Source organism: Eleutherodactylus coqui, chromosome 12 (assembly GCF_035609145.1).
Source record: "Eleutherodactylus coqui strain aEleCoq1 chromosome 12, aEleCoq1.hap1, whole genome shotgun sequence".
Taxonomy (NCBI): domain Eukaryota; kingdom Metazoa; phylum Chordata; class Amphibia; order Anura; family Eleutherodactylidae; genus Eleutherodactylus; species Eleutherodactylus coqui.
This window is the reverse complement of record NC_089848.1, coordinates 56,958,103-56,974,649: the sequence shown is the minus strand read 5'-3', so window position 1 is coordinate 56,974,649 and position 16,547 is coordinate 56,958,103. Positions and strand designations below refer to the sequence as shown.

The window sequence follows — 16,547 nt, the reverse complement described above, 5'->3', positions numbered from 1 at the left end:
CAGAGAGTGTTCACTCGTACGTATTTATGTGCTTTCCGTGAACCCAGCAGCCATTGAGCGTGCGTTGAGGGGGGGGGGGGTCAAAATTTCGTCTACAGACCCACCATAGAACTTCGTACCCCCTAATTAGTTAATGAATGATATTTCAGCCCAGGGGCGTAACTATAGGGGATGCAGGGGATGCGGGTGCACCCGGGCCCAGGAGCCTTAGGGGGCCCATAAGGCCTCTCTTCTCCATATAGGGAGCCCAGTACTATGAATAAAGCATTATAGTTGGGGGCCCCGTTCCAGGTTTTGCATTGGGGCCCGGGAGCTTCAAGTTATGCCTCTGTTTCAGCCTGTATAAATGCTGCTGCCAATGCATTCCACGATCGCGTGATGCAAAAAGTGGCAATAGTTGTTCGTACGCTTTTGCGACTATTTCCAGCGACTATTCGGATGGCGGTGATCTGGTATAAACCGCCCTAATAAATGTCACCGGTGATTAGGACTTGAGAGGGTCAGTAGACAGCAGGCGGGGAGCAGTGTGTGCATCCGCCCACAGAGGAGCCCATACTATTACTACAACCCCCACTCTCCTCTCCGAGATGCAGCAGATCCGCCGCTAATCTCTCCGTGGCCGCAGGTGGGCGTGGCGTCGCGCTGACAGGTGGGCGTGGCGTGCACGCTCACGGGTTGGTCCGGCAACCAATGAGCGCCGGAGCGCCGGTGTGAGTGGCAGTCTGTGCCCCGCCCCCCGCGGGTGTTGTGGTTTCTCCCCGGCAGTGCGGAGGCTGCTCAGTGCCGGCGGTGGCGGCTGCTGTACGGCCGGGGAGCCCGGGGTAAGTGCTCGTGTCCTGTCGGCGGGTGCCCGCACAGCAGGGGAGAGGCACACAAAGCCTCCAGCTGTCATGTAGGAGGGAGACGCCTGCATGTGTGCTGCCGGTCCTACAGGGGACTGGGCGCTCTCTACATGTGCGAGCGGCTGATGGCTGGAGTCTATACATGCTATGTATATGTGTGATCTTCGTCTACTGCCTGTCATGTGGGTAGTGTCTGCATGCTATGGGGTGTGATGTAATGCATGTAGTGCAAAGTAGGAGCCCTGGGATTTGTGTGATGAGCTGTGTGCATGTATGTAGTGCAAGGTAGGAGCCCTGTATGATGTGTGCATGCATGATGAGCTGTGTGCATGTATGTAGTACAAGGTAGGAGCCCTGTATGATGTGTGCATGCATGATGAGCTGTGTGCATGTATGTAGTACAAAGTAGGATCCATGTATGATGAGCTGTGTGCATGTATGTAGTACAAAGTAGGATCCATGTATATTGAGCTGTGTGCATGTATGTAGTACAAAGTAGGAGCCCTGTATAATGTGCTATGTGACAGTGTGAGCCCTGTCCCTTAGTAATGTGTGAATGTATGATGTGCTGTGTGTAGTACAGAGTATGCGCTCTGTGATGTATGATTTGATATGTAATGTATGTAGTACAAAGTATGTGCCCTGTGATGATGTGTGTTGTATGCATGTATGATGTGCTGTATTATGTGCATACAGAAATGAGACCTTGTCTTGATGTGATGTTCTGCATGTAGTACAAAGTGTGAGCCCAGCAGCATGGTGATGATGTGCTTTTTGTGCATGTATGATGTAATGTTCTGTATGTAGTACAAAGTGTAAGTCTTGTCACTTAGTAATGATGTTTTGTGCATGTATGATGTATGAGCCCTGTGACCTAGTGATGATTGTTTTTATATATCTATGTATTGCTGTGATGATTTGTGATTTGCATACAGAAATGAGATCTTGCCTTGATGTGAATGGGATGTCCTGTATGTAGTACAAAGTACGAGACCTGTGGCTTAGAGATGTTGCTTGCATGTATGATGTGCTGTGTAATTCAAGTATGTAATGTATATAGTACAGAGTATAAGCCCTGTGCTGGGTAATATGTGATGCAATGTATGTAGCACAGAGTATGAGCTTGAGGTATGTGTGTTGTGCACATGTATAATGTGCTGTGTGATGCAATGTATGTTCTGTATGCAAAAGAAAGTTTAAGCCCTGAGGTATGTGTGCATGTATGATGTGCTGTGTGATGCAATGTATGTGGTACGAAGTTTGAGCCCTGTGGTGATGTGTGCATGTATGATGTGCTGTGTGATGTAATGTATACAGTATAGAGTATGAGCCCGGAGTTATGTGTGTTGTGTGCAAGTATGATGTGCAAGTGTAATGTATGAAGTATAAGCCCTGAGTTATGTGTGCATGTATGATGAGCTGTGTGATGCAATGCATATAGTACAGAGTATGAGCCCTGAGTTATGTGTGCATGTGTAATGCAATGTATGTAGCACAGAGTATAAGCCCTGAGGTATGTGCTGTGTGCATGTATGATGTGCTGTGTGATGCAATATATTTAGTGCGAAGTATGAGCCCTGAGTTATGTGTGGTTTGTGCATGCAGACAGGAGACCTAGCCCTGCTGTGAGGAGGCTTCGCGTGGTTGGCGTCCATGTGCCGTGTGCATGTGTGTGACAGCTGATAGTGTAACGCTGCCTGCTGTGTAATGTGTCCATTTGTCACCGCCGTGGAGTCGTTACTGCTGAAGTGTACAATGCATTAATACAATCGCCATTCCAACCCACAGGGCTCGTTACCCTGTTGTTTCTGTAGCATTCACATCCTATTAGCATGTTTGGCGTGTGCTGATATGTAACCAATCACATGACGAATTATATTCCCGGCTTTCTAATTGAAAACGAAGGCCTATGTGTGTCCATGTCACTTGCTTTTTTGCGGTTCTTTAACTCTTTCTTTGCTTCCTCCAGGTAACCAATGCCGAGGATTGGATTTGCAGATGTGATTGTGTGCATGAAGACATTGCAGCTGATGAAGCCGGTGCCAACATAAGGACGGGCCGGAGCAGCGGTCACTCGCTGATTACATTGGTGTGAGCTGACCTCCAAGAAGAGAGAAGAGTCAGAAAAGGCTCTGCTGCTGACAGCCTCATGGCAGAACCAGGTGGGGGAGGAGGAAGTGCCGGCGAGGGTAGCGTGCCCTTGCCAATCGATTCTGCAAACGGGAAACTACCTTTAACTGCTAGCAATGGCGACAGAAGAAGTGGTGAGAGTAATGGAGGAAAGTGCAAAATTGAGAATACTTCTAGCAGCGGTGTGTCCAATGGAGATTGTACCCGCTCCGATAGCAGAGATGACAGTGGATCTGCACAGCCTGAAAGCCCTGGCATTGACAAGGTGGACAAGCAAGGATTGCCTCGGAGGAGTAGTATTATCAAGGTGAGGGGCTCTTCTGTCATCCTTCTCATGTGTTGGTTTCACCCATGACCGATTGACGTCATATCTCACGGTGATGGAGCAGCACATGACGTATTACTAATATCCGACTCTCTAGGTGTCTGATTTTTGCATTCAGTTGTCCTTGAATGTTATTTAGAAACATGGAGGCTGTTGTGTTATGGACTAGACAGTAATCACCAGAATGCAACAATGTATCAATCCATTCTGATCAACATAACTGTAGCGACCCGTGCTGTAATCATGGCCATTGACACAGAATGACTTCAGAGCAGGGTGCTTGAGACTTTGGTGCTTTAGATTTTGGTGCTTGAGACTTTCTGCTTCTAGATTTGGGATGTCATTGTATTTTTCTTAAGACGTTTCTGGTAACACCTCTGCAGTAAATACTAGAAGGAGCATGATGGGGACATTAGAGCAGCAGCAGGCACTAGAGCCCATGGGCCCTTTTATAGTTCCTTCCCTGCTTCAAGCTAATATTCTTTAAGATGCTGCTTTCTTGTGATATAATAGGCTGTATTCCCATTTGTATTCCTACGCCTTAAGCGCATCTGCCTTTACCTTGTGTATGACAGGTAGAGTCTGAAAGAAATATCATTCTCGGTTATCGCTGATATCCTAGTTCAAGGCTTTAGTCACTAATGTAATACATATATATCATAGACTGTAAACAGCGGCACATACAGAACTGTGCAGTAGTTTTAGGCTGGTGTGGACAAAATGCTGCAAAGTAAGAATGCTTTCAAAAATACAAGGGTTTTCCAGGCAGTGCCCGCTCTCAGTACCGGTATACACATGCGTTTGTAATTGCAGGCTGGCATCCCATTGATTTCAATGACCTGCAATTACAAGCACCAGCCACTACTTGGGGATCAGAGCAGTGGCTTCCCCTCCGACCCCGGTGTATACTGGCTGTGACAGCGGGCGCTGCCTGGAAAACCCTTTAAAGGCTACGTTCCCATGTTCAGGTAACGGCTTGCGGCTGAGGCTCTGCTCAGGCATGACTTCCAATAGCCGTACGATCTTGCTGACCTTACTAGCAAGATTGTGCTTTCATTTGCTGCAAACCGATACCTGAACGTAGGAACCCAATTTTTTTTGTCAATTAACAAAATGCAAAGTAAATGAAAAAAAAAAAAAAATCTTAATCAAATCAATATTTGGCGTCACCGTACTTTGCCTTCAAAATAGTTTCAGTAAGGCCGGCTCACACGACCGGGTTGGATTCGCATGTGGGAGGTCCGCAGTGGATTTCGACTGTGAGCCTGGCCGGTGAGCCCGCATATGGCAAGTAATTGTATTGCGTATGACCGCGGAGCACGCAGGCGTCATGCGCAGTACAGCTTTTTTTTGTTCGTATTTCCCAAGCTGTCGCTTAGCGATGACGCGGGTACCTGCAGCTCATACGCAATGTAATTGTGTATGGGCTGCGGGTATATCCGCGACCATAGAGCACACTGGGCTCTATGGTCATAAATTCTGCAGTAAAATAAAGAATGCTGTGATTTTTCTTCTGCTCGTGGAATACGCAATTTGTACCCACAGCTGTGAAGGAAAATTCAAAACTACATGCCTTTCAATGCCTGCGTATTACCGAGGATCGTTCTTGCAGACAGCAATCACGGAATCCGCAATTCAAATCCAGTTGTGTGAGATTGGCCTTATCCTAGGTAAAATATTTCAGATTTGGACTCATCAGTCCAGAGCAGCGGCTGCCATTTTTCTGCACCCCAGTTGCTATGTTTTTGTGCATAGTTGAGTCGCTTGGCCTTGTTTTTTCATTGGAAGTATGGCTTTTTAGCTCCAATTCTTCCACAAAGACCACTTCTGGCCCGAATTCTCCAAACAGTAGATGGTTTTACCTGGATTGCACTGGTTTCTGCCTGACCACAGCTGATGGATCTGCTGGACGCAGGGGCGTAACTATAGGGGGTGCGGTTGCACCCGGACCCAGAACCCTTAGGGGGCCCATAAGGCTCATCTTCTCCATATGGGGAGCCTAGTAGTATGAATGAATAAAGCATTATAGTTGGGGGGCCCTGTTACAGATTTTGCATTCGGGCCCTGAATCTTCAAGTTACGCCTCTGGTTGGACGTCTTCCGATTTCAAAGGGAAGTAAGCAGGATGCGTCTTTCATCTGCTGAATTTAGGTTCCTTGGCTGACCACAGTGTCTACAGTCCTCAATGTTGCCCGTTTCTTCGTGCTTCTTCAAAAGAGCTGGAACATAACATCTTGAAACCCCAGTCTGCTTTAAAGTCTTTGCCTGAGAGAGACCTCCCAGCAGTATAACTACCTTGTGTTGTTTTGCTATGCTCAGTCTTGCCATGGTGTATGACCTGTGACATGAAACTGTCTTCCACAACCCCACTTTGTAACAGTTTGGCTATTCCTCACCCAGTATTAAGCCACCTACACAGCTGTTTCTGTTTCAATTAATGACTATATTTCAACCTTTTATATAAAAATGCTGATTGTTATCACCTGTTTGGTATAATTGGTAATCATACACCTAACTATAATCTTACAAAATCCATGACTTTCTGCAAGTTTACGTAGAACAATTGATGGTGTTTTGAAGGCAAGGGGCGGTCACACCAAATATTGAATTGGTTTAGTTTCTCTTTTGTTCATTGACTTTGCAGTTTGTGACTTGACCAAAAAACAAACAAACTAGTAACACTGTGAAAGCATTCTTACTTCGCAACATTGTTTCCACCCCAGCCTAAAACTTTTGCATAGTGTGTACAGATCTGTACAATATACAATACTATGTCAGAGATTCTCAACTGGGGCACCGTGGCACCCTGGTGCTCCTGTGAGAACCCACCAGGGGTGCCACGCCCCACAGGCTGGGAATAACTCGTTCGCCATTGAATCCCCCCCCCCCCCTTCAAGCTAACCACTGATAACAGGCCAGGATGGATGGAAATTTCGCCAATGGCTGGCTGTAGTTCAATGGAAGCAGAAGGCACCTGCCTGTTCCTATTCTCAGTACCGGCCCCAGTAAGTGGCCAAGAAGGATCTTGTATTGGGAGGTAATTGGCTTTTGTTACAAAAAAATCAATTACTTACTATTTTTTGAGAAGAAGAGAAGGGCACATAGTGAGGCTCATTGTGGTTTGTGGAGTCGGGGACACTCTGTTCCTGCAGAGGCCACTAAGGGGTGCATTATTACTACTGGAGCCACTCAGAGGGGCATGTTTACTACTGGGACCACTAAGAGGGCTGTTACTATAGGGGCCACTGGAATAATGGAGGTAAAATCATACCTCGTGTTAAGGACATGACCACACTCGCGTTTTGGTAGAAGTCCACCACACTAACATTTTTTTTCCCCCCAAGGATGCCCCAAGCCTTAACAGATTGGGAAACCCTGCACTACGTGTATGTCATTGCTGGCAAAAATAATTATTAATTTGGCACCTGCACAGTGTTTTATGCCCGTCCTACAGTTTTGACAGCTGCAGGCACATATCTCAGTTTCATAAGTCTTGCGTAGCACGTGTGTCTTCATCACGTTCTATCATGACCCCACACAAACTGTCATAAATGAACTGTTCAGTGCCGACTGCCTGTAACCTAGCAATTTCGCACAAACCACACCTGGTGCCTCATGTTTTTGTAGCTGCCAGGAGGAATGTGGCATTGGGTGTATCCCCTGCCAGCGGCTCACACCATCACCGGACGACCTCTTATCTTGTATGATCAAGAAAGTTGCTGGTCCTCCTTCCGACTCGTGAGCTGGTGGAGCCTTACAGTAAGCGGCATCCGTTCCAGCACTCGTGCGTTGGTTCATTTCTCTCGTCCCACCCCCTTTCCTTTGGTGTTTGTGAAAGTTGATCAGTGTAAATGTGGTGTTTGTCATTAGTACATAGGAATGGGTGTGAGCCTCAGCAAAGGCACCGGATCTCAGTAGAGGAACTGAGCGTTAGAGGCTTGTGCCTGCAGCACTCTTCTTCACAGCACTTGATTTGAACTTTTTGCTATTTTGTTGCTAGCACTACCCTCCTGACTTGTCATGTGCATTATCATTTGATTTGTATTACTGGTTTTAGGTCTTTTCTCATTACTTTAAAAATCCAAACTCAGAGTTTCCCTTTTTTGGAATCTCCGCTGCAAAGGAAAATACACTGAGTGGCCACTTTATTAGAGATCTTCAGTAACTCATCGTGGCGTAGAATCTACTAGGTGTTTGAAATCCTTCTGCAAGAATATTGGCCCATGTAAACAGGTTAGAGTCTGGAAGTTGCTGCAAATTTCATTTAGGTACTGACATCCTCCGTACAGCAAACAGGAAGGGGGTCATCAGTTCATGCTGCTTTCATCAAATTCTGACCTCCCAGTAGCAAGGTGCAACAGAAATCTGAGAAGAGGAAAAACTTGGCCTGGTCAGTTGAATTCAACGATCTAATTTTGTCCCCTTTTGCACTCTGGAGTCTTGCCTTTTGCTTCTTTTAGGCAGCCATTGATCCCGAAGGGCCATCTGCTGGTCCAGCAGTGCACTGAGCTCCCGCCCCCTCTCTGCCTCTTCTCCACCCCCTCTCCGCCCCTCAACACTATTTGCAATGAGAGGAGGTGGAACGGGGGTGGGGCTAAGTTGGTTTCTTTAGAATTAGCTCCACCCCCTCCCACCTATCCTCATTGAAAATAGTGCAGGGAGGTGGAGAGGAGTCAGAGAGGGGGCGGGAGCTCAGAGCATTTCACCCGGCTCTTCTAGCCTCCTACCCCTGCAGAAAGAGACGCCGTATATCGGCTGGGCGTGAAAACCCAGCCGATATACGGTCGTCTGAATGCAGCCTAAGGCTGCCTACCCACTACAGTTCTTTTTCACTGCGAAATTCGCAGCGTCTTTTTTTCTTCAGGTGTCTATGGGACTTGTTAATGTTAAAATCGCGATTTCACGGTAAATTGCGATTTGTGCCATGTTGTGATTTTAACATTAACAAGTCCCATAGACACCTGAAGAAAAAAAAACGCTGTGAAAAAGAACTGTAGTGGGTAGGCAGCCTAAGACTGAACTTCTTGTGTTTTCACCTTGCTTTGAAGTTGTCCGAGATCTTTGTTTTCTATTAAACACATTCCCCTACCATACAATAACAAATAAGTATATACTCTCCTCTCCCCGATCCCTGCTGTGTCAGTGCTCAGTCCTCCGCTCCCATTGTTTGTTTACAGGCTACAGTTCCTTCTGTTTATGGGAAGTCACAGGCGGCTGCAGCCAATGACAGAGCTCAGTAATTGATTGCTGTGCTCTGTCATTGGCTGCAGCAGCCTGTGATCTCTCTTAGACATTCTGGGGGCCGCCTGTAAATGTGATGTCACTGGGGAGACCCGGAGGGGTGGAGCAGGGCACAGTGGGGGGGGAGCTGTGACTTATAGAAAACTGAGATCTCGGGCAACTTCTATAAAACCTAAAATTTTTCCATCTCTGTGTGTGGTACCACCATAACTCCTTGGCAGTCCCCCCGCTATCTAGGGGTCGTATTTGACTCTGTCCTTTCCTTCACTGCTTATAGTCAAGTACTTGCACGCTCATGTCATCTGCATCTAAAAAACATATCATCCGAATCTGCCCTTTCCTTACCGTAGAAACAGCTAAAACTTCATTGCCCTGATTCATTCTTGACATGATTACTGCAACTCCCTTCTAGTCAGTCTTTCCTCACTAAATGCTCCTCTCTTCAACCTATCCTGAATGCAGTAACCAGGCTCATCTTTTTGAGTAACCACGTCACTGATGACTCCACCCTATGCCAGTCATTGCACTGGTTGCCCATGCACTATAGAATTCCATTTGAACTCATCAGTCACATTCATAAAGCTTTCTGCAGTGATGCACCGCTGTATATCCCCTCCCTAATCTCTGTCTACCGCCCTATCCGTACTCTCCCTTCTGCTAATGACTCTTCATAACGTTCTGCTGTAGTCCAAACCTTTCACTCCCGTCTCTAAGACTTTTTCTGAGCTGCTCCAGTTCTCTGGAATGTGCTACCCCAAAGAATTGGGTTAATCTCCCAACACCCAACATTTTAAGCATGCCCTAAAAATGCATCTCTTTAAGAAGCTTTACAATGTTCCCTAATCTAAACCCTTCTCCATATACCATGTTTCTATACTCTCCGTCCATACCTGATCACAGGATCTCCCTCACCTCATACATATGAATGCACTTATGTACATATGTAGCTGGTGACTAGCTCACATAGCATTATCTAGATTACTCTATTTACATTCATTGACAAAAAAAAAATCAAGCACCCAGAAGGAGTTGTTGGAATTGCAATGTTGATATAAGTGATTACAATATCGGAGCAAAAGGTTAATTTATTGCGGAAAACTGACCCCTTGAAGGGAGGCTTTAGTACCCTGTTGGCCCGCCTCTAGCTTTGATATAAGATGTGACACAGACGGGCTTGGAGGCTTTAGTACCCTGTTGGCCCGCCTCTAGCTTTGATATAAGATGTGACACAGACGGGCTTGGAGGCTTTAGTACCCTGTTGGGCTGCCTCTAGCTTGGATACAAGATGAGATATGGGCAGGCATGGGGGCTCTAGTACCCTGTTGGGTTGCCTCTAGCTTATATGTAATACATGTTGACATGGAGGCATATATGTCGTGTATATCATTCCACATTTGCTGTCCCCAAGCCTCTAAATCATGCAAACTTGTCGGCTGTTGAAGTTGGTGCCACAGATGGTTCCATACATGTTCTCCTAACCGTTTGATCAGAATGGCCCAGGTAGCAGGCAGTTCAACATTTATATTCTCACATTCCAACAACATGTCCCCTCTCAAATTCTGTTAACTTGGCGAAAACTCTTTGATTGCGTCGTAGAGGCATGTCTAGTAGTCAACAAGCTCTACCCCATTGGAGAAAGAGGTCTACTATACGCAAGTGGCCTCTGAAAGCTTTTTGTAGGCCAAGGGTGGAACCACTTTTAGGGCCTCAGGTGGTAAGACCGTTCATCAAATCACACCACGAGTCTAATCATTTGCTTACCTGCCTGAGATGTAACTACATGACGAGTTGTGCAGCCAAACGACAAATCCTTCTAGGTGTTTGATTTATTTTTGACAAAGCCTGTACATGAGGCTATTGTTTGGGGGAGGCAGCAAGTATTGACTACACAAACCCACAACATTTATCGGTACAATACGTTCTCATGCTCAGTAGAATATCTTGTATTTTTCCATCCTGCCATATCTCACATTGGGAACACGTAAAGATAGAGTATTACAGTGCACCACAGAAATGCAATACGGCCAGAGTAAACTAAAAATAATGAAACCTGCCCAAGCTAAAAGAGGTTTGGAGTCAGGTTTATGAAGTAGAGTGCCAAAAATCTGTCATGGCATAAAAGAGGAAACAAACCATGTACAGATTGTGGAATGTGCGCCTTGTTGTCTCCTAATGAAGTATGACACGATACAAGTTTGTCCGTTTAAAGTCAACAATCCGTCCTTTTGAAGGTCCTGACTGGCATAGTTGACTGCTATTGTTCTGTACAATTGGAGGCCAGAGATGTAGCTTAATGCCTCCCCAAATCACAAGACATTGTGTAATAAATGACATTAAAATGTCCTCTTTTGGTCACTGCAAAACTTTTTGTCCGGAGGAGTTAACTCCCAGGTAACACAGGATGGTCATGAGGTGTTGTGCCACAACTGTGGCGGAAGCTTTCTATGAATCCGTATTGTGTTCTTCATCCAGTATCCACAACATTAAATGAATCTTGATTTTAGGTGAGCTTAGCCATGTCCGACTGTAGATCTCAGGAGCTCAAACACCCCAGTAACCATACAGTATCCACCGAAAGAACACCTCTACAATATCAGTACTACTAGCAGTCTTTAGGTGAATTAGTTACCTGGTTCATGAGATTTGTCTCCTCACAGAAGAGGTTCCATCCTCTCGAATTCTTGATTGTAATCAGACCTGAGGAAACATACAGAAGACTCTCAAGGGGGAACTTTTGGGCATTTAACCCCTTTTAGTACAGTATAGATGATAGATCAGTAGTTGATCAGTGGGGGTCTGCTGCTCGGGACCCCTGGTCATCAGATGATTTCTTCCCCTGCACTCATTGCAGCGGGGCCCATGTCAACAGCTCTGTCTGCATTTGGGTTTGAGGCAGAAGTGCTATTGAAGGTATAGCTCCAATCATTGAAACTAAACGTTGCACAGCACTTCTCCCTCCGACCTCAATGTAGACCTCTAGTTCCGTTGCAGTGAGTGCTAAGATCAGGTAATCACCGGGGGGTCCAGTGGGTGGACCTTGCCGATAAACCAATGATGGCCTATCCTGAGGACCGATAACGTGCTCACCCGTGTGAATGCACCCTCGAGATGTTACTTAACTCTGACGCCCAGAAATCTTATCTTCGGGCTGGTTCACATCAGCGTTTGGCTTTCCGTTTTAACAGATTCATGTTTCAGATTCATAGATGGCAAAACAGATTTAAAACGGAACCAAACAGAAACCGCAGTTTCCCTTTTTGTTTTTTTTTTTGTTTTTTTAAATTCATGGATCTCTCAAAAGAATGGACCGTTTCTATCAGGTTGTTTCCGTTTTGTTTCATTTACATCCATTTTTACCTGATCTTTTGTTATTGTTTTGTCTTTCCAAAAATTCTGTACACTCTCCTATAAAAACGGATCTCTTAAACAGACATCAAAAACAGAGCCAAACTTAAACCTGTGTGTTAGGTACTGTGACCCTCATGGCTATAATGTAAAAAAAAAAAATGGTCTCCTCTCCATCTTGAACTCCACAAAAACCATACTGCAGCAGGCTGAGCTATTATTTCCTTAAAAAATAAAATCAAACTGAGCTTTTTGGAAGCGCTTCAGTTTCCACTGATATCAATGAGAATGTAAACTGAATTGTTAGCTGTTCCTCAGATGGAACATCTAAAAGGAAAAGAAAAGCGTAGATGTGAACGAGCCCTAACTTGTGGTGGGTGATTTTTCCTGATGACCCTTGTGTTTTGGGTTTTTTTTGTGCATGCATCATGCCAAAATGACAGTGTGCCCCTCTGGTAGACCTGTTGCATGGTATGAAACATACTCTCTGGATGCTGTAGACCCGGTGTAAGACAGACCGTAGTTATGCCGAAACTCTGGGCAAAATAAGTAACTTCACATTTTCAGCAGGAAATTGACTTTGAAGAGTTTATTTTACAGAAAAAAACTTTTTCAAATTACCCAGAGATCAGCTGATCGCCATAGGTCCGACTTCTGAAACCCTTTGTGAACAGGCCTATTAAGAGCTGCTCTAGCTAATAGAAAGCCCCCGGCGGAGCGCCCCCTCTGTGATGTGATCAGTACCTTTTGCTGAGCCAACACAAATGTAATTAAATTCTAATACTTGGCCGTCACTAGGCGAATCGATCAGCCGGGATTCACTAGGAGTGATCACTCTCGGGGATGAGAACGCAATCTTGAGGGATTATTTCAGCACTTCTCTGATAGATTTTTACTATAAGGTCACTGATATATTTAATAGTGAACACTAAGCAACTTGGAAATATTTTGGCTGAGAAATGGTTTATAAGAGGGTTGCGCCCCGGGCCTTCCTGTTCTTGTCTATACTTCAAGTTAGCAGTAGCGGGCAAGTTTTACATGGTTGGATAGAGGCATACTGTGAATTCCTGCTCTGTATTTACCTTGACTAATTGTTCCGTTGTGTTTGTTGTAGACTCATCAGTGCCTTACCTGGAGCAGGACATGATTATTACTTTAGCTGTAAAAGCCTTCATTTGGTTGGTATACCGTACTTCACTCAAAACCAGGCACAGCGCCATACATTGTATAGTGGCTGTGCCTGGTATAACAGCTCAGTCTCATTCATTTGAAAGAGATCGAGCTGCTCTCATGCCATGTGACAAATAACCGTGATGCCAATCATCTTAAGACAGCTGATCAGCGAGGATCTCGAGCAGCCTATCCCTGCCGATCAACTATTGATGACCTTCCTTGAGGATGAGTCATCAATAGTTTAGTCCAGGAAAGCCTCTTTTTAAACTTTTTGTCTAGTTTGATGACCTTTCTAAATGATTTTTCTATCACAGAGAGGAATATTCTTCCTGAAAATCAGCAATGCCGCTCATTGCTAGTCTCTTCATTATTCAGGATTTGTCAAGAAAACTTCTCTTGTAGTTTATATAGTATTGTTGTAAAGAAGGAAAGATGGCCTTGATGGTTTTTAACCAAAACTTAAAAAGGTATAATCTCACAAGGACAGCCTCTGCGCTATTTGAATACAGTATATTGACTTTGGGGGATCCCACCGATGGGCCAGGACAAAGAACCGATCACTGATCAGTGTCCAGTGTCTTCTGTACTGTTGGACTTGGGTGGCCAGTATATTACATTAATGGCCATGTAATATGCCCGGCTGGTCACAGCTTCATCAGATGATTGCCAGGAAACCAGGCCTGTGTCCATGCTCACATACCGACCTATAAGGATACAACACTGTATGAAGTTGTTTCTAGAGATTTTGGCATGCAGGTCCATTGGATGTTGAAAATGTAGTCTTGAGATCTCCAGTACATCCCTACTTAGTACTGTGTATGCTTCAAAATCCCGTGCAGTACAGGGTGATGTAGTGAGTTGCATTCCGAGCAAAATTACATTTTCTGAGACCGATTTATGACCTGTTTAAAACATTTTTTTTTCTCCCAACACTAAACTAAATGTGACATCGAAAGCCAAAATTTAGGCACAAAAACCAATGTAAATCTAAGCCAACTAATAGGTGGTATAAATGTAGACTGGACAGTCTGAAGATGTGCCAGATGTATCATCCAGCGGAGCCATTGTGATCATTCTGGTGCATTTTAACCCCTGAGCGATGAGCCTATCTTTAGTTTTTGTCTTCGTTGACATAACCGTGTGAAGGCTTGTTGTATTTTTTAATGGCACCACTCTGTAGTACATATAATGTGTTGTATAACTTTTATCACATTTTATGTGGAGGAAGAGGGAAAAGACCCTCAAATTCCACCATTGTTTTTGGGTTTTGTTTTTATGGCGTTCACCATTCGGTAATAATATTATAACCTTCTTATCTGGATCAGCACAATCACTGCAATACCAAGTTTTAGATTATATATATATATATATATATATATATATTTTTTTTTTTTTTTTTTTTCAGTATTACTACTTCTGCACAATAAAAACACATAAAAAACTTTAAAATCTGCACCGCCATATTCTAAGATCCATAACATTTTTATCTTTCTGGCTTATTTGTTGAGTTGCGTATGAATTTTGGGCTGCTTTTTAGGGAGGCAAACAGAAAAATAGCAATTTCGGTATTAATTTTTAAAATTTATTTATACGGCGTTCACCCTATGCGGTAAATAAAATATTTTTCCATTGTCTGGGTTTTAGGAACTTGATAATACCTATTATGGGCTGCTTTTAACACTTTTTCTTTGGTAATTTATCCATTTTTAAAAAGGGGTTTTGTGGGGAAAAATGTGTATTATTTTGAAACTGGATTTTCTTTCTTTACATTAACAATTATTGAACTTTGTTTTAGGCTATTTTTTTAGTTCCTCATGGGGGCTTGCAAGATGTGATCCTCCGATCACTGAAATAGTTTACTAAGCCTATCAAAGCAGCCTGGTAGACTCTGCCAGAGGAGGAGTCTATTAGGCTCAATTACATGTCAGACCTGGAGGCCTTTGAGAGGTTTCCTGCTGCCATGAGAAGCCATTGGTACCTTGCAATCACATTGTGGGGTACCAATGGGTGACAAAAGGAGCCCTATCCACCTGTCATCTGCTTACACACTGCAGTTGCTTTTGACTTGTGGCATGTAAAGGGTTAAACCGCCATGATCTAAGTTTTCTCTACATCTGGCTGTTAGAGCAGGAGTCTGGCTGTCAGTAATCGGCCAAGCCATATCCTTAAAATGACATACGTGCAGGTTTAAAGCTCATTAGTGAGCTCCGTAAAAAGGTGTATTGGCCCTAACTCAGTAGTTTAGACTGTCTACTCTACGCTTACACTATGAGGGCTCGTTCACAGGGGGAATCATACCCCACATATTACACACTTATGCACATAATACGCAGTGAATAGAGCTCATTGACTTCAATGGGGTCATTCACGTATGTATCTTTCAGTCATGTGAAAAAATACGCAGTATGTCTTATTTTGGTCTGTATTATGCGCCAAAGTAGAAGTAAAGGGTCCAACGCAAATGCGCACTGAATATACAGAAAATCTGCATGTTTACACAGCAAAACTGTGGGCCTTTCTGTGTTGTTTTTTTTCATGTGCGAGCGTAAACCCTTAAAGTTCCAACAAAAGCAGGATCATGCGGGCTTCCATCGTGTAAATAGGCAGTGTATTTACATGACGGAAACCCGCATACACCCGAGTGAACGAGCCCTTAGAAAGTACTAATAAATCCGCCCCACAGTGTTCATGGGACCTAATTGTAGCCGGAAAAGTTCTTCCAGCCAAAAAATAAAGACTCCTCTAACTCTAGAAACCACCTTCGTTCAGGCTGGGAAGACTCTCCATATATTAGTTGCCTAACACCGTTGGAGCACAAATGTCGTGGTCTCCATGGCTAACCCAACCGCACCTTCCTTGTCTCGTGTTGATCTGTGTTTGCGGTTGACATTTTTTTTTCTACCAGCAGTTTCTCAACAGGAAAAATCGGTTGTAAATGAGAAAAAGAAAACTACTAATAGTGGAAACTGTCATATCAGTGACTGAGGATGGTTCTGTGGAGGTGCCCCATTCTTTCCTTGTGCTGTAAGTTTCCCTACATTCCTGTGTGAAATCCCAAATAACGTACCCATCAGAATATTATCAGCGCTTTTATCGAATGACCAACTCTGCTTTACTTTATTTGGGGATAAAAATAATAAAACTTTTGATTGGTTTTGACATGTTTTATAGGCACCTTTTTGTTATGCATCTCTGCCCTAGGTCACACACGTTCAGTAGTGTCAAACAGGAGCCACTGATGAGAGGAAGGATTTGTAGGCCGAAGTGTGGCTTCTAATAGCCCTCACTGTACACTAAAACTGGTTTGGGAAAAGTCATCCACTATCCCACGCTGCTACTGGTTAATGGGTGAACACTCTTATAATATAAAGGATTTACATAAAGTGAACTTATTAAATTACTCACACCAGAATTCTGGCTTTAAAAAGTCTCAAACTTTTGACGTTTTGACTTTCCTGCCCCACTTGAAACTCTTCTGGCCACCCTCCTCC

At 44.3% G+C, this 16,547-nt stretch overlaps 1 protein-coding gene across 1 annotated transcript in view; it reads left to right on the top strand.

The window, feature by feature from the left end:
- Positions 1 to 737: 737 nt before the first annotated feature.
- PLCL2 (phospholipase C like 2) overlaps positions 738 to 16,547 on the top strand; it is a 184,456-nt gene continuing 168,646 nt past the window's right edge. The window contains exons 1-2 of the mRNA XM_066585686.1: positions 738 to 821; positions 2,812 to 3,279. Of these exons, the coding sequence (XP_066441783.1) occupies positions 2,992 to 3,279 (288 nt within the window). The 5' untranslated portion in view covers positions 738 to 821; positions 2,812 to 2,991. The remainder of the gene's footprint in view (positions 822 to 2,811; positions 3,280 to 16,547) is intronic.